Source organism: Carcharhinus amblyrhynchos, chromosome 27 (assembly GCF_965287045.1).
Source record: "Carcharhinus amblyrhynchos chromosome 27, sCarAmb.v2.hapA, whole genome shotgun sequence".
Lineage (NCBI taxonomy): Eukaryota > Metazoa > Chordata > Chondrichthyes > Carcharhiniformes > Carcharhinidae > Carcharhinus > Carcharhinus amblyrhynchos.
The window spans coordinates 24,353,156-24,377,803 of record NC_137350.1 but is presented as its reverse complement, the minus strand read 5'-3'; the positions used below and the strand labels follow the sequence as shown (position 1 = coordinate 24,377,803).

Here is a 24,648-nt window from a genome sequence, read left to right as displayed (position 1 = left end):
TTTTTTTCTCTCTCCTTGTTGTTCACTCATTCTGTTTGTCTCTTCCCTGAGGGACCATCGCAAGGCAGCAGTCTGTTCCAATTGGTCAGACAGCTGCCGTCTGTGCAGCTCCTATCTCCAGAATCACGGCGGTGCTGGATACAGTTCCCAGGGTGTCTCCAAGACAAGAAGCAGCAATCCTTCTTGCAACAGTGCTGCACTTGCTCCTGAGCCTTCCCCACCTTCGCAGCGCAGCACGGGAGCAGCTGAAGCAAGGACAGTCCACCCCACAGTTTTCCCATAATATTTGGGAGCACTGAGCTTCCCCCAGTGAAACACCTTTCGAAGTGAAATCCCCGGGCTACCTCGCAACTAAACAATGTTGTTTAGTGCCTCTCCAACTTCCAGACACGAAAGGGGACCTGCCTCCTAACACAAAAGACTAGGCTTGCCTGAAGAATAAACCAACACTGGACAAGTATTGATGGTCCCGCCGCGCTGCTGAAAGGATGTCTGCACTCCGCAGAAAATTCGGTGAAGACTACCAAGTTGTGAACACTTCCCGAGTTTCTACCTACAACGCTCCCGTCAAAAAGAAAAGGCAGAGGTTCGTGGACAAGAATGGCCGTTGCAATGTACAGCATGGGAACTTAGGCGGCGAGACAAGTAGGTACATTTCGGATTTGTTCACTACTTTAGTGGATTTAAAGTGGAGGTGGAACCTCCTAATCTTCATCCTGACTTACACAATCGCCTGGCTGGTGATGGCTTCAATGTGGTGGATCATAGCCTACATCCGAGGAGATATAAGCCAGACCCACGGCGAGGACTATACCCCATGCGTGGCCAATGTCTACAATTTTCCATCCGCTTTTCTTTTCTTCATAGAGACCGAGGCCACTATCGGTTACGGCTTCAGGTACATCACGGAGAAGTGCCCCGAGGGCATCATTCTTTTTCTGTTTCAGTCCTTGCTTGGTTCCATCGTGGACGCCTTTTTGATCGGGTGCATGTTCATCAAAATGTCCCAGCCAAAGAAGAGGGCAGAGACTTTGATGTTTAGCCACAGTGCAGTCATCTCTCAGCGCGACGGCAAAATGTGCCTGATGTTTCGAGTGGGGAACCTTAGAAACAGCCATATGGTGTCTGCTCAGATGAGATGCAAAGTGATAAAGGTAAGCCCAAACAAACTAATTTGTCAATAAAAGCCACTGCAATATGTTCAAATAAAGACAGGCGTACTTAACTAGATTTTACTCTCTGGATAATTTGTTAGACGAAGCTGATATAAATCTTGAACAGGTGTTCTATTGAAAGATTCTGTTACAATCTGTAAGGGTTGCAATCTGTTGCAAATTTAATTTTAAAGCAGTGTATAGAGTTTGTAAGTAGTATGTAGTAAGTAAAACATTAAGTAGAAGAAATATTGCTCTTAGGACAATCCAGCATTAAAAGAGTTAAGAAAATCAGTAAAGGGGCTGTAAGTGTTTTCTAATACTCGAGTTTCAGTCAAACTTAGCTTCCTAAACAGGATTCATCAGAATATGCTCAACTAATACGAACATTCTTTATTCTCTGATGTCTAGGTTGATGTTGAAATGATAGGGGCCAGACAGCAAACTAGAATTTATGTTGCCAATATGAACAGCTAATGTTTAACACAGCAGCAAGACATTTGTAATTCCTCTATCGTACTTGAGGTGCTATTCAGTGTGTTAAAATCTGTCATTTCTGTTAGTTGCTTGTGTCTATCTGATTGATTCCTAATTTGAATTATTCATCAAATAAAAACAATGGACCAAAAGTTCAACAGGTGTAAATCCTGCCGGCTGAAATTTATAGGGTGAGTGAGCATCTTAGTTCCACGGAGGAATACAGTGCCCTTTGGGGTATATGTTTGATACATATCTTCCGGCAATGCTGGCATCTGACCATGATTGATGTGTAGAAGGTTATGAGGAGAATGGACAGGGTGAGTAGGGAGCAGCTGTTCCCCTTGATTGAGGGGTCAATCATGAGGGGTCATAGTTTTAGGGTAAGGGGCAGGAGATTCAGAGGGGATTTGAGAGAAAGCTTTTTTCACCCAGAAGGTGATGGAATCTGCAATGCACTGCCTGGGGAGGTAGCTGAGGCTGGAAATTGTACAATCTTTAAAAAATATTTGGACCAGCATTTTAAATCTCATAATATTCAAAACAAGTGGAGAAGATGGGGTTAGTGCATGTTTAGTGGTAGATATTGTCAGCACAGACTCGATGGGCCGAAAAGCCTTTTCTGCATTGTATGACTCTATGACACTATGGGCGGGATTTTACAGCCTCTATTGACCTCATCCAGAAATTCTCACCTGAGGTAATGGAGGTCCCATTGTTGGACCCTCACCCACTCCGATTCCATGGTGGACAAGGTGGTAGAGTTCTAGCCTATGACATTGTTGGAGCAAATGTTGGGGAGTGGGAGTGAGGATGTAGGTTATCCATGTCTCCATATTAATTCCTCGGCAAGGGGTCAGATCTTAAAAAGAAAATATTGGTCAGGAGATGTTTGGGGAATTGAGCCATTTGTCTTGCCTGGAGTCCTTGATGGAGTCCACATACAATAAGAAGGTGCATTCATACAGCAGCCTAGCATTTCACAGTGTTTTGGAAGTGTACTCACTGCTGTAGGAAAACATGAGAGCCAGTTTCTGCACAGCATTTTTGGCGGTGTTTATTGAGCACTAATTGTTGGCTCGGACAAGATCCACTTTTTCTAATGGTGCCGTAGAATCTTAAACATCCAGTTAGAAGAATGGACAGAATCTAGGTTTACTGTCTCATTCGGAAGATGATAGTGGGGCATACCTCCTTCTGTACTGCTCCAACATGTCAATTGAGATAATGTGCCAAAGGGGGGATTTTATGACGGTCCGGAGAACAGGAGGTGTTTTGAATGGCTGAATCAGTGTGTTGTGCAAATTAAATTTTGACTTACTGATGGTGGGTTAAGAGACATTGGCCTGAATTTTACTGGCACACCCATCTGAGGGTCATAAGGTTGCACCCTGTGGAATTGGTTTTGTAGGCATAGAAAAATGGAAGAGGGATCCAAGGGAGGAAGCAGGGTGGTGTGGGAGGCCTGGAGCAGTCAAGTGGGGGGACCTGACACTCTGGAGAGGAGTGCAGAGAAGCCAGTCAAGGCAAGAAAACGAAAGGCTTAAAGGACACTGTCAGTGCTGTCCAAATATGGATCAATCTCAGGCTAGCAGGATCCTTACAGGGTTATGAGTCACCAACAACATTTCTGTTATTCTACCTGCGAATGATCTTGGACAATGTGACTCTTTCCCAAAAATGTTGAGGCATTGAATTTGTTTGATACGAGTTAGATGGATTTTTGATAGATAAGAGTCGTGGGTGGGTTGGGTGTAGGTTGGGAGGAAGTGAGGGGGGTTGTAGATAAGAAAGTGGAGTCGAGACCATAAGCAGATCAGCATTGATCTTATTGAATGGCAGAACATTCTTGAAGGGCTGAAAGGTCTAGTCCGGTTCTAAAGTCCTATGTTCCTAATGTCTTCTTACAATGCAGAGGCCAGCTGAGTCTGCAAATTCAAGCATATCCCATTGAGTGACTAGTACCATTCTGGACATTGGCATGAACATTCAATTAGGACATTGTTTCTTTTCAAATAATCATCTAATGTGCAAGAGTATGGGGAAAAGCCAGAAGAGTGGCACTAAGTCCAGGCAAATGGCACTAAGTCATAATGCTCATTTGGAGAGCCAGTGCAGACATGATGGCCCGAATGGCCTCCTTTTTCATCGTAACAATTCTGTGGCTCTGGTTCAATACAGAATGAGTTAAAAAAAACCCACAACATTGCTTCTTCCGCAGAAACAAAATTGTCCCTAATTCACCTGTAACTATCAATGCATGCCCAAGATGTCAGTACATTTACACCTCTGACTAAGCGAGTCTGAACATATAATAGTGTACACATGAATACAGTGAAATCAGTGTAATATGAATTATTTACAAGTGAAATTTAAATATGAAAAACATGTTTGCATCCTCAATAAATCTTATACTGATAGCAGTGGAGTTGCTCAAGAAAGCTCTGATCATGATAAAGAGCCTGTATTTGACCAGGAGGCTCCTGTATGTGTCTAATGTGCCAGTGCACACTCAATGGGCCAAAGGGCCTCTTCTGCACTGCATTGTTCTATGATTCTATGATGTTTTATAACCTTCTTGTATGTTTAGGGGGGTCACCTCCTCATCTAAACTGCTTCCCATGTACGTCTCCACACTTTAAATTTTAATTAGAATCCATAGAATTCTATGGTGCAGAAGGGGGCCATTCAGCCCATTGAACCTGCACCGATTCTCTGACAGAGCATCTTACCCAGGCTCTAATCCCGCAACCCCACGTATTTGCCCATCTTTCTAACCTGCTAATGCCCCCGTTACACATATTGGGACTCCAAGACGCAATGTAGCATGGCCAACCGACTTAACCTGCACATCTTTGGAGTGTGGGAGGAAACCAGAGAACCTGGAGAAAACCCAAGCAAAACGCATGATGGATGTGCGAACTTTACACAGATAGTCACCCAAGGCCAGAATCGAACCTGGGTCCCTGGCACTGTGAGGCAGCAGTGCTAACCGCTCTGGTAGAATCATGTGGGAACCAACAAAAATAGAGAGAACAGAAGCGATGCGCATTTCTAGTTCTGCCATACCCCTGATAAAAATGCTAGCCAAAGTCTTTGGAACAGGATTTGAACTCATGAATAAATTGCAGAGACCAGCTTGTTACCTCTGAAGTAAAATTGACAGCTGGCACCAGGGTAATCCCTTATTTACCTAGATAAGGACAAATCGGGATTCTGGGCAGAATTTTATCCCCCCTTTACCCAAGGTGGGGAGGCAATGGCCAAATGGTATTATCACTGGACTATTAATCTGGAAATTCAGCTAATGTTCTGTGTTGGAATCTCACCATAGTAGATGGTGGAATTTGAATTCATTAACAAATACCTGGAATTAAGAATCTACTGATGACCATGAAACCATTGAAGATTGTCAGAAAAACCCATCTGGTTCACTAATATCCTTTAGGGAAAGCAATCTGTCATCCCTACCTAGTCTGGCCAGAGCCACAGCAATGTGGTTGAGTCTCAACTGCCCACTGAAATGGCCTGGCAAGCCACTCAATTCAAGAACAGCTAGAGATGGGCAATAAATGCTGGCCCAGCCAGTGATGTCTATGTCCCATGCATAAATAAAGAAAAGGAAAATGGCAGAACGAATTCAGGAGTTGACTGCTGTGCGTTAGGTGCTAACTCTCAGAAGGATGAACGCCAATTGGCACAGTGGTTAGCACTGCTGCCTCACAGCCCCAGGGATCCGGGTTCGATGCTGGCCTTGGGACACTGTATGGAGTTTGCACGTTCTCCCTGTGTCTGCATGAATTTCCTCTGGATGCTCTGGTTTCCTCCCACAGCCCAAAGCAGTGCGGGTTAGGTTGATTGGCCTTGGTAAATTGCTCCTTAGCGTCAGGGGGATTAACAGGGCAAATATGTGGTGTTTCGGGGTTTGTGTGATTTTTGTCAGTACAGGCTCGATGGGCTGAATGGCCTCCTTCTGCACGATAGTGATTCTATGATTGTTCTGTCATCCTTCCTATCTTATACTCTGTGTTTTGAAAGGCAGTGGTGAAACTCACAGAAACATCTGAGAGCTGGCAAATCCGGCCGCCAATCCCCAATGAAGCTCTGCCGAAAATCCAATGGGAAACGTGATGGAATCCCCAGGGAATTTTTGGGTCACTGAATGCGAAATTACATTTTAGCTGATTTATCTCCCTACAGGACCATGCAAGCTTCTGTGCAATTCCCATTTTGTATGAGTCACTCCTTTGGGATGCAAAATTATTTACCAGAATTTCAGAGAAAAAGGTTGTGCTCTCGAAACCAATGATGGGTTTGGAAACATGCTAATAAGTGTCAACAGGTTAATTGTTTCTTTTCAAGTGATTGCTATTGTAGAAAAATTGAAAATTAAATCACTTGAGTACAACTCGAGGATGAAGACACATTTTCAAAATATAGAAATATTATAGATGTCAGAAACACAGAACTTTCAATTACGCTTAAATATAAGTAATGTGATACAAATATCTAATATATAGAGGGTGGTTCTTCCAGCCTGCTGCATTGCTCTCCAGTGCCAAGGTTTTTGGCTGAAGTCTCCAGGCTCGCTAATGTCTCCCTCTCCCCAACTCCCCTGGAGTTTTCACTCTAGCAGAGTTTACAACTGCTGCCCACTAACGGGAAACTGGCGGCCGATCTGTCCTTGCCCAAGGGATAAACTGGCAGTGTCCAAGGGGCACCTTGGCATGCCCACTGTGCATCGGGCAAGGAAGCAGGGTTTATTGAGGAGGGCCTCTTGGAGGGTGGGGCCTATAGGTGGGGCAATTGTTGGGGGTGCGGGATCCCACTGCCATTTTGCCAGAGGATCACTGGGAAGGGGAGAGAAGGAGGTGATTGAGGCTGGTCATCCAACTGGGGAGGGAGTTGGGGCTGCCAGGGGGGTTTGGGGCTGCCTAGGGAAGTGAGGAGGTGCTGCCTGGACTGCCTAGTCAGGGTGAGGTTCGGGACTGCCAGTGGGTGGGGTTGGGGGGGTGGGGAGTGGAGGGTAGAATGGGGGCTGGCGGGAGTGGGGGAGGTATCAGGGTTTGTGAGGAGAGGTCTGGGAGGCTAGCGATAGGAGAGGCTTGGGAATGTCGGAGGGGCAGCCATGCAGGGTCACGGGCTAGCCAGGAATGGGAGGCGGGCAGTATGGGGGCAGTGCACATGCACCGATCTCAGCACTGACAGATCGGTGCGTGCACAGTGGCTTGCTCCACGCTATGCTGCCGGACTCTCGGGCGGGAATAGGACCCGCCTGCTGATTTTCAGAATCAATCCTGCTCAGGCACTCTGCAGTGCTCAGAGTGTGGGAGATACATTCTCAAAATCATGCTAAAAAATTGGCGGGTGTTACTCCAATTTTCACACAAGTCTGGCAATTAGAATTTTTTTGAAGCCCCCATAACCTATTAATGTTTTAATGAGAAGTCAGCATAATGCATTAAAAGCAACACAGTGGCACAGTGGTTCGCACTGCTTCCTCACAGCGTCAGCGATCTGGGTTCGATTCCCAGCTTGGGTTACTGTCTGTGTGGAGTTTGCACATTTTCCCCCATGTCTGCGTGGGTTTCCTCTGGGTGCTCCCGTTTCCTCCCACTGTCCAAAGATGTGCAGAGTGGGTGGATTGGCTTTGCTAAGTTGCCCCTTAGTGTCCAAGATATATAGGTTATGGGAATTAGCAGGGTAAGTACATGGACGTTACAGGGGGAGGACCTGGGTAAGATGCTCTGTCAGAGAGTTGGTGCAGACTCGATTGGCCAAATGACCTCCTTCTGCTGCATTGTAGAAATGATTAAAATGGTTAATGGATACCTTAGCAATTAGAATCTAAAAATAAAACAATGACTGAAACATTGGGGGTGTTTCTTCCAAAAGTGCTGAATTGGTTGGAAAACTGTTCTAGATCACGACTGTTTTTTCAGTGTAGCTTCAGACCCGAATCTCCATACTCTGCACTGCAGAGGTCACGATCTAGAATCTCATTAAAAACCTGTGGGGGTGGCCTATTAGCACCAGAATCTGATAGCCCTGGAGCTCTGCGCATGATGTAGAGATGCCGGTGTTGCAGTGGGGTGAAACAGAAAGAAATCTCACAACACTAGCTTAAAATCCAACTCAGACCCACTTCCTCTGGGTTGGACTTTAAGCTGGTGTTATGAGATATCTTTCTACTCTGCGCGTGGGCAGTGGTCCCGATCTGTTAGCAGCCCTGTTTGCTGGCCAGCCTGGGACCCCCACCGTGCTGCCCCTCCAGCCCCCCCACAGCCCAATTGCAGCCCTCACAACAATTCCCGAGCCTGTCCTGACCCCCCCCCCAGCCCAGAGCGCCCTGATGCCCAGCCCACTACCCCAGCAGTGGCGATCCCGCCATTCCCCCGCAGCCCCCCCCCACACCTCAGCAAACCACCCCACCCCCTCAGGGTCAGACCCCCCGGGAGTCTGACCACCCCACAGGAGGCAGGCCTCTCCCCGGCAGACCATCACACCTCCACAGCCCGCCCCAATCGTTGGCCACCCTCCAGCCCAGACCAATCGCCATGCAGAGTGGCAATGGGAGCCTCCAGCCACACTGATTGCCTCTAGGCCCTGCCCACAATAGGCCCTGCCCCATTGGCATTGCCCGATGCCTGATAGGCAGTGCCAAGGTGCCCCCTGGGCAAGTGCCAGGGGCACAGGCTGGCATTCCCAGGGGGCCCATGCCCAAGGGGCACCAACCCCTGCCACCCAACCCCCCTCAGGAGTCCCGATTGTCCCACCCTTCATTCCGACGAGGCCTCCTGCTAGTTCCCTGAACTTGGGGAGTATTCTAAACCCTGCCAGAATGAAGTACTCCTGGCGGGGTGAGAGATACAGTCAGGACTGGTAAGTTCCTGATAATGAGATGCAAAACATATTTAAACTACATTGAAAAAGATAACTTACCTTTCTCCCCGCCGGTTTCCAGCATGGTCTGGTCTCCGACTGTTCTCCGCTCTGAGAGGTGTGCATGCATTCCCGGCGCATGTGCAAATCCCGGAAAAAGACCAATATCGCTATTCTCCCGACTGGACTCGTGAGAAAAGTTGCGGGTTGCGATGGGAGAATCCGGCCCTGTAAAAAAAATCATAAGAATTATTTTATTATTGCTAACAAATCAAATTCCCTATTTTTCCATAACCCATTCTGATAATAAAATAATTCTTATGTTTTTTTTTACAGCTTTTATAAAACATTTCATGTATCAAGATGTTCCAGGGGTGTAAAAGATAGTTCTAAATCTCTGATGGGTTTTTGTAAGTGCATTAATCAAAAGCAGCAAAACTGATGAATGCATTTAAAATTAATAAATAATTGACTTGAAATGAATTTGTGTAAATCTGTAGGGTAAGAATCCAATCTCACTATAGGTTAGCACTATAGCACTGCTACCAAATATTAACCATATTAAAGAAGGTTTTTTCCAATTTACAGCAATCCACTTGGCAACTCAAAAAAATGCATATCTGATATTCAGCCACCATGTTCCACAGCATTTCAGTTAAAATGAGTTTTTAAAGCAGACATTTAATGGATTGCATCTTTCTTTTGCAAATGCGAATATGCTGAATTCTAGATGTAATGTGTGTAATCCTTTTTTTATTGAATGTCACTTCAGTTATAGTATTGTGAAAATATATCAATTAAAGTTTATTTATTGCTGTCACAAATAGGCTTTCATTAACATTACAATGAAATTACTATGAAAATCCCCTAATCATCACACTCTGCCGCCTGTTCGGGTACACTGAGGGAGAATTTAGCACGGCCAATGCAGCTAACCAGCATGTCTTTCAGACTGTGGGAGGCAACAGCAAGACCCAGAGGAAACCCACACAGACACGGGGAGAATGTGCGGACTCCACGCAGGCAGTGACCCAAGCCGAGAATTGAACCTGGGTCCCTGGTGCTGTGAAGCAACAGTGCTCTAACCACTGTGCTGCCCACATATCTGCTTTGTAGTGTATTGTAATTTCAGACTGTGGGAGGAAAAAGCAACACCCTGGAGGAAACCCACACAGACATGGGGAGAATGTGCAGACTCCACGCAGACAGTGACCCAAGCTGGGAATCGAACTTGGGTCCCTGGTGCTGTGAGGCAGCAGTGATAACCACTGTGCTGCCCACATATCTGCTTTGTGATGTATTGTAATTTCAGCTCCAAGTCTTTGTTTTGGAATGTGCACAGCCTGAAATGTATGGAGGATTCTTGTTGAGGCATTGGAGGTTCAGCTGGTGAACAAGTGAGAGTAGTAAGAAGTCTCACAATCCCAGTTTAAAGTCCAACCAGTTTATTTGATGGTAAACCCTACTATCAAATAAACTGGTTGGACTTTAACCTGGTGTTGTGAGACTTCTTGCTGTGTTTACCCCAGTCCAACGCCAGCATCTCCACATCAGAACAAGTGAGAGACCAGGGGCAGAACTTTCTCATCTTGCCTACCGCAGGAATAATAGTGGGCAGGACAGGGCCATGCCTCAGGCAGGATTTTCCAGTCTTGGGGTGAGGGTGGCCAGAAAATCCTACTCCCTGTGTTGTCTCTTTTCAGGAAGGCCCACCAAACCACAAGCCAATCAGGCAGTATGAGGCCAGTGATTGACCCCCTCCTGAAATCAAAACCATGGGGATGGACATCTCACCTATTGACAGTTGATCAACTGGGGGAGGTGGTGCTAGTGATTTTGCACGTTAGGAGTCCTTAGGGAGAAGCTTGCACGAAGGTTGGCAGCAAGGGCAGGGGGAGGTGGCTCTCAGAGCCCTTCCCTCTTTCCATTGTCCAGTCCCTGAAAGTCTCTCAACTAAGGGCCCGAGTGATCTTAGTCGAAGAAACACAACAAACCACAAGCCAATCAGCACAAATGAGGCCAGAGATGGCCTTCCCCTTAAATCATGACCCTGTAGTTAACCCACACTGCCCCTCCACCTTCCTGATGTTCAGTCACTCAACTGAGGGCCTGAGACTTAGGGTGATCTTATAGAGGTCTATAAAATAATGAGGGGCTTAGATCAGCTAGATAGTCAATATCTTTTCCCATAGGCAGGGGAATCTAAAACTAGAGGGCATAGGTTTAAGGTGAGAGGGGAGAGATACAAAGGGATCCAGAGGGGCAGGTTTTTCACACAGAGGGTGGTGAGTGTTTGGAACAAGCTGCCAGAGATAGGTAATAGAGGCAGGTACAATTTTGTCTTTTAAAAAGACAGATACATGGGTTAGATGCGTATAGACAGATATGGGCTAAACGTGGGCAACTGGGACTAGCTTAATGGTTAAAAAAAGGGCTACATGGACAAGTTGGGCCGAAGGGACTGCTTCCATGCTGTAAACCTCTGTGACTATGAGTGCCTCTGATCGAGGAAACCCCATTCGTCCCCAAGGAGGTGACAAAGTCGTCCATAGTTTTAGTTGCTCTGCATGCCATATTGCGATCAGCCCACCTCCCGTTGTTTTAATATCCGCAGCGGTGAGATGAAGCCCTAAAGTGGTTATTAATTTTTGAACAATTAGTGAGATTTTATTCCAAATTCAAAGCTTTGCTTATTATAAAAATAATAGTGAAAGTCATTGTTTGCCAACATGTCAATTACTTCAAAATTGACCCTGTATTTGCAGCTCACAGATACTAGCCTTTCTATTGCCAAGATGATTCCCCTTTAACATTTTTGAAATCTACAACAGTATTCTTGTCCCTTAATCAAATATGGCATTGCCTATTATTTTCTGATGCCTTGTCAATTGGGTCATTTCCGTATCTCTAAACGTGTGTGCATGAAGACGTTCCTCAGACTCTTAATGTGTTCAGTCTCTAAGAATATAAATATGATCAAGGTTTCAAACTAATATCATTCCTGTATTTTAAACAAAAGCACTGAGAACAGCAATAAACATTTTCCTTTTTTCAATTAGTAAGAATTACCATTCCACGGATTTGAAAAAACAGCTTTTCATCAGTGATGTTTGTTAAATATAGAAGCGGTTATCACTACCTCTTCACAGCGCCAGGGAACTGGGTTCGATTCCCGGCTTGGGTCACTGCCTGTGTGCAGTCTGCACATTCTCCTTGTGTCTGCTTGAATTTCCTCTGGGTGCGCCAGTTATCTCCCACAGTCCAAAGATGTACAGGTTGGGATGATTGGCTATGCTAAATTGCTCCTTAGTGTCAGGGGAATAGTGGGGTAAACAGGTGAGGATACGGGGACAAATCCTAGGTGGGATTGTTGTTAGTGCAGACTCGATGGGCTGAATGGCTTTCCTTTGCTCTGTAGGGATTTTATGATTCCACGAACATAAATGAGGATGATGTGCTCTGGCTGCCTGACAGTTCAGATGTCAATGACATCTGGTGTGTATGAGTACGGTGCGTAATAAATGTCTGCTTTATGATTTTTTAAAATTCATTCATGGGACTTGGGGGTCGCTGGCTGCCCAGCATTTATTGCCCATCTCTTGTTGCTCGAGGGCAGTTGAGAGTCAACCACATTGCTGTGGATCTGGAGTCACATGTGGACCAGGCTGTGAAAGGACAGCAGATTTCATTCCCTAAAGAACATTTCCGAACGAGATGGGTTTTTCCGATAATTGACACCGGTTTCACGGTCATCAGTAGATTCTTAATTCCAGATATTTTTTACTGAATTCAAGTTCTACCATCTGCCGTGGTGGGATTCGAACTCGGGTCCCCAGAACATTAGCTAAGTTTCTAGAATTATATTCTAGCAATAATACCACTAGGTCATCATCGAGTAAATATGTGAGGTTTGGGGATATGGCCTGGGTGAGATTGTTGTTGATGCAGGCTCAATGGGTCGGATAGCCTCCTTCTGCACTGTAGGGATTCTATGATAGTAAATATTGAAAAGTGTAACACAATATTTTGATATTCTCTCTCATACTTAGTATTGTGAAAGAGTTTCTCCGAAAAGGTTTTTTTATTTTTAAGCTTTTAATTCGTAGATGCTGCCAGACCTTCTGAGTCATTCCAGCATTTTTTCGGATTTCCAGCATCCGTAGTATTTTGTTTCTACTTTTAGCGATTTAACAAGCGTGTAGCAAGCAAATAATTGAAAATGCACATTCCAAAAATGGACCAAGAGTCAGACAATGGTAAAAGATGACTTCGGTTTAACTGTGCTGTCTTGCACACTTGCCATTTGATACAATGTACAAATGTTTCAGCCCAAGGCTTTTGGTGATAAATGGCTTTGTAGCACCCAAAATCGGGTGCCGCATGGCTCAATTTAAGCCCCGGGGCATCTCTGACAGTGCTAGCAGAGCCAAGATTGTGCACTGAGATCTCTGCAGTGGGGCTTGAAGCTGACTAGATTGTGAACGCTATCACTGAGTTAAGGCTGACAAAAGTGATTTAAATCATCCTAGTTGCAGACCATTTACTGAATATGCTCATTGTGTTCACCTCCATTTTTCTAACACAATAATGAATGTGTAAGAGGGACAGGATGTCTCTCGGCATCTGAATGTGGGCGCATGTACAGCTCCATTTTATCAGAGTCCATAATTTTGCTGCACATTGGCAGAACTTTGCTCAAAAAACTGTCATCTGGAAGTGATGTTTTTAATTAAAAATGAGATCAAGACTGATAGCCTTGTGAGAAAATTGTTTGTCTCTGCCTTGGAAAAATCTGATTCCAATTGGTATATGTCATATTAGTATGTGACCAATCTGTTGCGTTGAAGAAAAGAATCTTGCATATTCCAATGAAGGATGGGAGTGGAGGAATCTTGAAAGAGAAAAGTTCAATCATTGACATTCTGATGGTGTGAACCACAGAATATATCTGGTTGCATTGCCTGGTGTGTTTCTGATACTTTGACTCATTGAGTATTTGGCAGTGGATCAAACAGCCGTATATTGGTAGATAGGTAACCTCTGAATTCTGAATTTATGAGTGGAAGGGGCCAAACAAGAAGAGTGGAGGGGTGGGGTGGGTGGGCAGAAGTGGCAATTAGCTCAGTTGGCTAGATTGTGGTGTAGACTCTTCAGAAACTTATAAAATTCTAACAGGGTTAGACAGGGTAGATTCAGAAAGAATGTTCCCAATGGTGGGGTAGTCCAGAACTGGGGGTCATAGTTTGAAGATAAGGGGTAAACCTTTAAGGACTGAAGTGAGGAGAAATTTCTTCACTCAGAGGGTGGTGAATGTGTGGAATTCACTACCACAGAATGTAGTTGAGGTCAAAATGTTGGCTGATTGAAGAAATTGGATATAGCTTTTGGGGCTAAAGGGATCAAGGGATATGGAAGGAAGGGGGGGAATCAGGATATTAATTCAATGATCAGCCATGATCAAGATAAATGGTAGAGCAAGTTCGAAGGGTTGAATGGCCTATTTGTGCTTCTGGATTCTGTGTTTCTATGTTAGAATAACAGGAAGAATCACAGGTTTAGTCCTGGCTGAAGTCGGTTTTGGACCCTGCCACCTTGCCTTCCCAGAGAGTGCCGTCATGATGAGCAACCCTTGGACAGTAAGGGTTGAGCAAGAACAAGCTGCTGGGTAGTTTTGGGAGAATCGCACACATTACTAGGTTTTTCATCATGGGGCTTCAGGCCAGAGGTTCAAACCTGGAACCCCAGGAGTCTCGGGGAAAATTTCTCAGTGATGCAAAAAACTCCAAAAGTCTGAAGTCAGAATTGCCAATCATTCATAACGCTCCACTTGAATATTTGCCTAAAGGAATTTTGATCTGCCTTTTTGATGGTGGCAACAAACGGCCTAAGTGGAGCAGACCCATAACTGGACAGCCAATTTCTCTGAGGAGCCTCAAAATAATTATTAGACTGCTGCTCAAACACAAGTGATGGGTCTAATGCTCCTTTTAAGTGGCTGCCCTGGATCCTAAGAATACTAGGTAATTCCATTCAAAAATCTGACAGCAGCAGGGAAGAAGCTGTTCCTGAGTCAGTTGGTATGTGACCTCAGACTTTTGTATCTTTTCCCGACAGTGGAAGGTGGAAGAGAACCTTATCATTATAAAATATGACAGAGACTACAAATAAGCAATGCTGAATAACAAAAACAGGTCACCTCATAACTGAAGCCACTCATCCTGGTAAACCTTTGCATCATATCTGATGCCTTTACATCCTTTCTGAAGTGTGGTGTTCACAACACTCCAGCTGATGTTTCATCTGTAGTAAAGTTTGAGCAACATTTCATAGGATCATAGAATCCTACAGTGCAAAAGGATGCCATTCAGTCCATTGAGTCTGCACTGACCACAATCCCACCCAGGCCCTATCCTCGTAACCCCATACATTCACCCTAGCTAGCCCCACTGACACTGAGGGGCAATTTAGGATGGCCAGTCCACCTAACCCGCACATCTTTGGACTGTGGGAGGAAACAGGAGTACCTGGAGGAGAACATACAAATGGTCATCCAAAGCTGGAATCGAACCCAGGTTTCTGGCACTGTGAGGCTGCAGTGCTAACCACTGCCGTACCACCTAAAAGGAGTGAGTTTATTAGTTTCTAAAATGTGATACAAAAATAACAAAAACCACAACATGCATGCAACATCAATTAGAAGTGAGAAGTTGGCTTGATGTAGGAATGGATAGGATAGAGGTGGAGAGACTCTTCCCGCTCAAAAAAGACAGTAGGACTAGGGGGCACAGCCTCAAGATAAAAGGGGGGCGGTTTAGAACGGAGTTGAGGAGGAACTTCTTCACTCAAAGGGTGGTGAATCTCTGGAATTCTCTGCCCGTTGAAGTGGTGGAGGCTGCCTCGCTAAATATTTTTAAGAAGCGGGTTGATGGGTTTTTGATAAGAGAGGGGATTAAGGGTTATGGAGAGAAAGGGGGAAAGTGGAACTGAGCAGCGACAGATCAGCCATGATCTTATTGAATGGCGGGGCAGGCTCGAAGGGCTAGATGGCCTACTCCTGCTCCTATTTCTTATGTTCTTATAAGTAGTGAAATGTTGTGGTTGATTCCAGTCACACTGACTTTGGCAATTGAGCAGTTAGTTTGGAGATCCTTAGTTCTGCAAGTTAGCTGAAAGGTGTTGTCTGGTGTCCTTTCTGACTGTGGCTTTTCCGACTTGTGGCTTGCTTCCAACAATCAGAGGGAGAGAGATAGATTTTTGTTTACCTGCAACCTTAGAGATGTCGAATGGATGTTCTTCGCTGTGACTATCACAACACATTAGAACCAGAACACCAGGCTAGCACACAAAGAGACTAGTGTTGTAGTTGGTTTAACTCCCTTTCCTGTGTATTCCTGAAAGAGGAAAATATAACCATGCCTTTTGCCCAGAAACATTTTTCAACTCATGTCCACGTTCTGGGATATAATGATTTCTGCTGAAATGCTAATCAGTCTCCATTATCTCTACAACCACAGAAGATTACAGTTCAGTTTTTGCATTGCTTCCTTTGAAGCGTCTCTGAATGCAAAAGTGCACCATTCTGTTTGAGTTGGTCTTCGTGTAATCCAAATTGGCATTTTCCAACAAGTGGTCACTTTACAGTCTCAGCCAGGTTTTGCTTGCTTTGCTCTTTTTTAAAATGTCATGCCTTACTTAAAAGTTCAATATATCCATAGGTAATTTGGTCTATAATCCTTTACTATGATAATACCTCTTCTCTGAACTCAATCTGCTGTACATCTGCCCATTTCACCATTCTTTCTATGTTATCCTGAAGCCTATAATTATCCTCATCACGATCTGCTACTTTGTCAAGTTTTGTATAATCAGGAAACTTTATAACCATGCACCCATCTCTAAGTACAAGGTGGCATGGTGGCACACTGCCTCACAGCACCAGGAATCCGGGTTCAATTCCCGGTTTGGGTCAATGTCTGTGTGGAGTTTGCTTGTTTTCCCCGTGTCTGCATGGGTTTCATCTGGGTGCTCTGATTTCCTCCTACAGTCTGAAAGACACGGTGGTTAGGCACATTGGCCATGCTAAATTCTTCCTGAATGTACTCCGAACAGGCACCGGAGAGTGGCAACTAGAGGATTTCATAGTAACTTCATTGCAGTGTTAATGTAAACCTACTTGTGACATTAATAAATAAACTTTAAGTCATTTATAAGAATTGTAATGGACCCAAAACTGATCCATTGGAACTATATCCACCCTTCACTCCTCTTTGTTAACTGTCTCTGAGCAAATCAGAAAATCATAGAATCCCTGCAGTAGTGCTAACATTTTAGTGCATCTTTACTTTCCTCTCCTCTTTCAGTGTAACCTGCTCATCAATCACTTTATGCCATAATCCTCTACATGAAGATTTCCTATTTGGGTGATGAATGTGTCTAACTTCATCCCTCCTTGAATGCTGGCATTTTGTACATTTATAAAATACTTTATGATTTAATGTTGCTTGGTAATCTTTTCTTGTTATCCTCCTTTGCCTTCCATACAGACTTTTTCCACTTCTCTCCAGCATTGTTCCTGGTTATAAAGTGAATCTTGTACCTGACATTTCCATAAATCGATTTCTTGCACTTTAACTTTCATTTCTTTTGTCATTCAGAACACGTTAGCTTTGGATGCCTACCGTTTCGCTTCCTAACAATAAGTCTATTTCGTATCTGAGCTGACTACTCCTGATGTCTTCCATTTTCTCCATTATTGCTTTAATGTGAGATTGTCTTTTCCCATTGATACTCAATCCCGATGCATGGCTGTATAATTCTGTCTTGAATGACCTTTATAAATCCCTTGGAACATATCTTGCTTTGCATCTTTCTAAAGCCAATTTGAATTAATGAGCAAGTTTCAGAGTACCGATAACAGTCGACAAAATGTTTGCTATTTCTTCCCATCAGTCTAGCTAACCTGTTTACTTTCTGTACATCATTTTTTTAAAGCTGAAATTGACATCCAGAGGGAAATAACTCCTTAATTGTTAGCAGATAATTTGATAGAATGTAGGAGAGTCTTCAAACATGGTACTAATTTGATGTTTTTATTTAAAGTAGACACAGTGATGAAGTGTGTCCAGAATTAAATGATCGTGCTGGGTTTAAATCATTAGCATCAAGGGATTGAATACTGACTGGGTAGTTTGCCATTGTCAGCTTTTCATTTTATTATGGTAAGACTGTTGTCCTGAATCCCATTAATGTATTACAGCTTGATGCAATCAGATACTGTAGTGCCGATACATTGTATGTTTAAGTACCTGGAGAAGAAGAAATGAGAGACTGAGAGAGATAGACAACACAAAGGAAATAAAAGGGCAAAATGAACTCTACTGAAATGAAAAGTAAACCAAACAAATGGAAAGGAAATAAAAAGAATAACAAAAAGCATTCAGAATTTTTTTATAAAAGCACAAAGGAGAAGGACAAATGAAGAAATAAGAAAGCAATGGAAAAATAGATGATGAATATTTGGTGGAAGGATTCAATTAATTTATTTCTTAATCACAAGTAGTCTTACTGTGAAAATCCTCTAGTTGCCACACTCTGCTGCCTGTTCTGGTACAATGAGGGAGAAATGAGCATAGCCAGTGCGCTTAACCAGCACATCTTTTGGATTGTGGGAGGAAACCGGAGGAAACCCACTCAGACACGGGGAGACTCCACACAGACACTGATCCAAACTGGAAATTGAACCCTGTGAATTGCCTAATTCTGCTTGTAATTCCTTTATTCCTGTGTTCCTATGACTTCACCCCTGTCATGTGACTTAGTCCCAGATAGGAAAAACCTGTCTTACGCTTTGAGTTTTGTAAACATAGGCTGGTTTAATACAGTCAGTAGTTTGCCTGTTGCAAACAGCTGTAGATACTTTTGGAAAGCACTAAAAGATCTGAATACATATGTTAGAAATATACTAACTTGATGCAGTGTGTGAAACTTTATGGCCAGAATTTTACAGTCTCGCCTAACGTGGAATTGGGATGGGCAAGGCTCGCAGAACGACATTCTCCCTTGGCCTCGGGTGGGATTCTATGAGTCTCGGGTGGGCAAGGCGGTAAAATTCCAGCATTTGAAGATGCTTAATGAACAAGCAGGAACAGTACAAAATCTGGCTTCTAACCTAATTGTGTCTATTCCCTCTTGTATTCAGTCCAGGCAGACCCCAGAAGGAGAGTTCCTGCCCCTGGATCAGTGTGAGTTGGATGTTGGATTTGGAACTGGTGCAGACCAGCTGTTTCTCGTTTCGCCTCTGACTATTTGTCATGAAATAAATCCTAAAAGTCCCTTCTTTGACCTATCGCAACGATCCCTAAGAAATGACCAGTTTGAAATTGTAGTGATCCTGGAGGGAATCGTGGAGACTACTGGTAAGTCTGTATTCACTTATGTGTGGCTACTTCTTTACTTTTTAAATAATTATTAATAATTAGTTATTTCTAACAGGCTGTTCTAATCTCTAATGAGACAAAGGCCCAGATTTTTGCCATGATGGTGAGCCTGTCTCATTCCCATCTTCGAATGGATGAGTATGGGAGGTGGGACATTTCCCATGCGTGCTTTTTATAAAGACAGCTGCCCATTTAAGTCACCAGTTGCCTTCACTGAAGTGCCATTTTTTGATAGGCCAGGGTTTGGAAACCGAAGTGTGCAGATTAGACCATGTAAGAGCAGCCCCAAACTTTTTGCACTTATTTGAATAGCCAGACCTGGTCCCAGGACATCTTGGGGAAGGTATGATGTCTTCTGGTGGAGGTCGGGTGCTCTCTGTGGTAGATCAGGTGCACTTTGGAAGTGTTAATAATAGGCAAAAATGTGCATAAATTCATTACTGTCAAGCTCATTGCAACTGCCAACAGACCTGCCAAAATTGACTTCCAAAAGAAGCACCAGTCAAACAAAACCGTCAAAGGGAATTGTCAACCTGTTAAGGCAGTTAAAAGTCCAGCTGTTCAAATCTGAAAAAAGTACAACTGAAATATTTAACCAAAATTATTGTTTTGTTGACATAGGCCTGAAAGCTTTCATTACTGGCTTAGAGTTTCATAACCGATTTCACACCATCTATTATCACAGTAGGGTGCTTACTATTTCACAATTTGATTGATAGGTAAAGAAGTTATATATCATTTGATGTGGAACTATGAATTCCATTACTTATTGTAATAAGGGATTATGCACTTGTTTATTGTTATGAGACTTTAGTTGAAGGAATGTATATACAGTAAATTATTTTTATGAAGAAGTGTTTTTTTTTCAATATAGTAAAGTCTGCAATAGACACTTAAGGCAGATTTCTTCCATTTTGGGAGTGAGTCCTGTGGAGGGGCATGGGGTGTTGTCTACCATGGAGTCTGGCAGGAAAACATGCCAAATTGGTTGCCCTCACATCATTAATACAACTGGATGTTTTGTGCCATATTCCATAGTGGGGCAGGCCTGATGGCGAGCAGTCCACAGGCACACATATGGGTGCCATATTGAAAACATCACTGGCCTGCCAGAAGAAAGAAGGTAGACCTTCTGAAAATGAAGATGGTTCTCCGGAAGCACTCTGAGGCTGGAAGGTGAAACACCTGAGAAAGACAATGGATTTCCAGGGACATTGCATGAAGCTGATGGTTGGACCTCTTTAAAGTATTCAATTAAATAGGATTTTGTGCTTTGATGTTTATTTCTCAATCAGCCTGACTGCTGCTTTGTACTAGAGTGCTTCACCCTGCAGCCATTTTGGGCACAGAAGCTGGTGTGAGTCTCACCAGATCTGCCAATGCCTGCGTGCATCTCACAGAACACTGATGGAGCAGTTGCCAAAAGCCAGCTCTTGATTCACCAGGAAATTAATCTTTTCTGAAAATCAAACTGTAGCTTTGCAGTTTTGCTCCCATCCATCCTGTACGTGTGTGGCCAAGGTAACCGAATATCAAAGCTCATGTAAAGTAATCCGTCATTTTGAGAACTGACGATTGATTTGAAGGATGAGCTACCTCTATGTCACCAGTACAGAACCGGCTGTTATTACTGCTCAGTCACACTTTCTGTAACTCAATTATTACTGCCCAGATTCACATCACAGCACATATCCCACAATTTGCAGTTCCTGGGTTGACGCCTTAGCCCTGGCCTGATTTTTAGCACTCTTTAAGTGGATGGGTTTTGAATGGGTTAAAATCAGGCCTAAGCCTGTCACATCACAGGCAGAAAGAGGCTCAAAGTGGTAACACAGTGGCACAGTGGCTAGCATTGATGCCTTGCAGCACCAGGGATCTGGGTTCAGCTCCAACCTCGGGTGACTGTCTGCGTGGAATTTGCACAATCTGCCCATGTCTACGTGCGTTTCCCCTGGTTTCCTCTCACAATCCAAAAGACATGCAATTTAGGTGGATTAGTCATGCCAAATTGCCCCTTAGTGTCAGAGGGATTAGCAGGGTAAATACATTGTGTTGCAGGGATAGGGTCTGGGTAGGATTGTTGCCTGTGCAGGTTCGATGGGCCAAGTGGCCTCCTCCTGCACTGTGTGGATTCTATGATTCTAAACCCAACTACATTTATAGAATGCATCGTAAAATTAGAATGGTGCAAAATACAATACAAATGAAATGCTCTTAAAATGCAACACACCAATTCCACCTGCTTTGCACTTTACTCAATTACTTTTGAAAATGTAGCAATTCAAAGTGATTACATAAATTCACGATCAAGCTAACATTGTTATTTATTAAATATTACGAGTGGAATTTTCCGAGTGCGTGATGTTCCACTTCTACCAATGTCAATAGACTTTTGAATGGCTCACAACATTTTCCAGCCCCATCCCCTCCATGACAGGGCCATAATATTCAGCCCAAATGGAGAGGATGGTTGGGGGGGGGAGATAAATTAATTACTAATTAATGGAATTTACACAGCTAAAGTCTTGGTTATGTGATAGTGTAGTTGTAGATAAACGAATGAGGCCCCTCGTCGAACCCATTGTGCTTGGGAGCAAATAATCGGCAGGCCATTATCCAACACATTGGATATGAGAACTCACAAACAACTGCCTTTGATCTTGGAGCCACAGTATCTTTGGTGACATGAATTCTTCTTTATAAATGCAAAGAGGGTTTGTGCAGCTCCAGGAAGAGGCATTACCAACTGATAACGGGATTTTGCTGGTTAGTCTGAAGGTTGGAAATTGTACTGCTGTGAGTCATGGCTAGTCAGAGCAAAGCCTTGTCCATTTTTAAAACAAAAAAATGATCATTTGAAATGTGCCGATTTCCCATGCAGAGCTGATGCTGGGGCTCGGAGATGCGCAGAGGCCGTTGCACCCTTTGGGAAGCCCACTAAACGGCCTCTACTTATGTCTCCTGGCCCACTACGCTGCTAGAGCCATGAAGAAAGCTGGGAGAATCACCCCCAAGATCAGAGTTTTCACTAAGCCAGGGTGGGGGTTAGGCTATTCTCAATAGTTCTTGCTCATTCCTCATTGCACCCGACAGCAAGATTTGGCTTTGATGCGGTTGTGGTTTTGGCATTATAGGTGCCATTTTGATCCCAAAGTAGCTTCTGGTGCAGCACGTCCCAGATACTAATCTGGGGAGATCAGTAATTTGGAGCAGAGGAAGGAGGGAGGTAGAGTTGCCATTGGTGGAATGGTTGAGGATCAGGCTCAAAGTGATTGATAAAGGAAGCAATGACGACATGAGGAGAATCCTTTTAACCCAGCGAGTGGATAGGACCTGGAATGCACTGCCTGAGAGCGTGAAGGAAGAAGATTCAGCTGTGGATTTCAAAAGGGAATTTGGCGTTCAGCCAAATCTCCGTCCACTGCAGCAGGACTGGAGAATCTCAGCTGCGGGCGAGGTCAGAGAATCTGACCCTTGTTTCTTCTTTGGTTCACTCCACAGCTGTAAGCCAAAACTTTGGAGGTGGTGCGCAATGATTGTATCAAATCTGCTTATCTCAAATTTAGCTGATGCTTCAACTTAAACAGCAGTTTGAGATCTTTATGTTGGTACAAAAGTAAATCAAATATGAATGCCCATTCAAAACGCTTAGAAGAACAAACCTCATGGGTCTCTGAATTCTATCTATCTTTAAAATCACACATTTAGTTCCTGCTGTCTGCTCTCTTGTAGATTACATGTTGAAACCACATGAGAATGACATAATTACAATACAGTCTTTGATAACCAAACAGTGTTTGATATACCCGGAGAGTCTTGGGTCCTCCCATGTTGGGATAGATTTAAAGGCCTATTTGGAAGGAAACATCTGACTTTTTTTTAAGCCAACTCCAATTTTTATAGAATCCATAGAACCTCTAAAGTCCAGAAAGAGGCCATTTGACCCATCAAGTCTGCACTGACCACAATCCCACCCAGGCCCTATTCCCGTAACCCCTCATATTTATCCTGCTAATTGCCCTGACAGTAGTATTAATTTATTATGGCTGATCAACCTAACTCGCACGCCTTTGGGCTGTAGGAGGAAACCGGAGCACCCGGAGGAAACCCAAGCAGACGTGGGAAGACTCCACCTAGACAATGATCCAAGCTGGGAATCGAACCCGGGTCGCTGGTGCTGTGAGGCAGTAGTGCTAACCACTGTGCCACTGTGCTGCCCATAGAATTTGGCCAGTGATTTCAAAGCACTCCTGATAAAATGATTGATTTTAATTATTGATTTTTTAAAATTAATTCCAAGCTGACAGGTTATTAATCAAGGTTGACACTGCAATTGAAAACACATTAAACTCAAAGTCCAAATTAATCATCTGAATGGGCATTGATGAGATATCTGTATCTAATTAGGAATTTGTTCTGGTCAAAATATAGATCATTTAATTGTTTAGATGACACAAGCCATTTTCGCTTTTTGCATGAACAGTTATCCAGATGATGTGAGTGGAGATGAAGGAACATTGCTCCCAAGCACAAAATTTTAACTTTTTTAGTGGTAAATCTCTTTGCCGTTGCAATTCCACCAGCAACTTTTTATTTTTGGCCCCATTATCTTCAATGCCATTGCCTCTGAAGAGAATATGAACCCAAAAGTGTGCTTCTCATCTGAGCTAAATGTTGTCCAGATATACCGACTGCCTGCAGAATAAAGCTGAATTTTAAACATTTTCCTTAAACATATATAAAAAAATTATTCCAATTGTACTACTCTCATCACAATAGCCTCTGACTTCTTATTAGTAACATCACAGGAGATCTTTTATGCATCTTAAATTCATGAAATTGCAGGGGCCCTGACAGATATGTTAAAATGGCGGCGCGGGCTCGTTGGGCCGAAGGGCCTGTTTCCCGCGCTGTGTTGTTCTTTGTTCTTTGTATATATTTAAAATATCAGTGTCCATGGGTGAGGTGCTGGATGATTGGAGGATAGCTCATGTTCCGTTGTTTAAAAAAGGCTCAAAAAGTAATCTGGGAAATTATAGGCCGGTAAGTTTGACGTCAGTAGTAGGTAAATTATTGGAAGGAGTACAAAGAGATAGGATCTACTTATGGTTGGATGGATGGGGACTTATTTAGGAGGGTCAACATGGCTTTATGTGTGGTAGGTCATGTTTGACCAATCTATTGGAGTTTTTCGAGGAGGTTACCAGGAAAGTGGATGAAGGAAAGATAGTGGATGTTGTCTACATGGACTTCACTAAGGCCTTTGACAAGGTCCCGCATGGGAGGTTAGTTAGGAAGGTTCAGTTGCTAGGTATACATGGAGAGGTAGTAAATTGGATTGGATATTGGCCCAATGGAAGAAGCCACTGAGTGGTAGTGGAGGATTGCTTCTCTGAGTGGAGGCCTGTGACTAGTGGTGTGCCACAGGGATCAGTGCTGGGTCCGTTGTTGTTTGTCATCTGTATCAATGATCTGGATGATAATGTGGTAAATTGGATCAACAAATTTACTGATGATACAAAGATTGGAGGAATAGTGGACAATGAGGAAGGTTTTCAAAGCTTGCAGAGGGATTTGGACCAGCTAGAAAAATGGGCTGAAAAATGGCAGATGGAGTTTAATGCAGACAAGTCTGAGGTATTGCACTTTGGAAGGACAAACCAAGGTAGAACATACAAGGTAAATGGTAGGACACTGAA

General features: G+C 43.7%; 1 protein-coding gene across 1 annotated transcript in view; it reads left to right on the top strand.

Moving 5' to 3' along the window:
- The first annotated feature begins 206 nt into the window (after positions 1-206).
- LOC145359112 (G protein-activated inward rectifier potassium channel 1-like) overlaps positions 207-24,648 on the top strand; it is a 46,050-nt gene continuing 21,608 nt past the window's right edge. The window contains exons 1-2 of the mRNA XM_080213507.1: positions 207-1,154; positions 18,712-18,928. Of these exons, the coding sequence (XP_080069633.1) occupies positions 489-1,154; positions 18,712-18,928 (883 nt within the window). The 5' untranslated portion in view covers positions 207-488. The remainder of the gene's footprint in view (positions 1,155-18,711; positions 18,929-24,648) is intronic.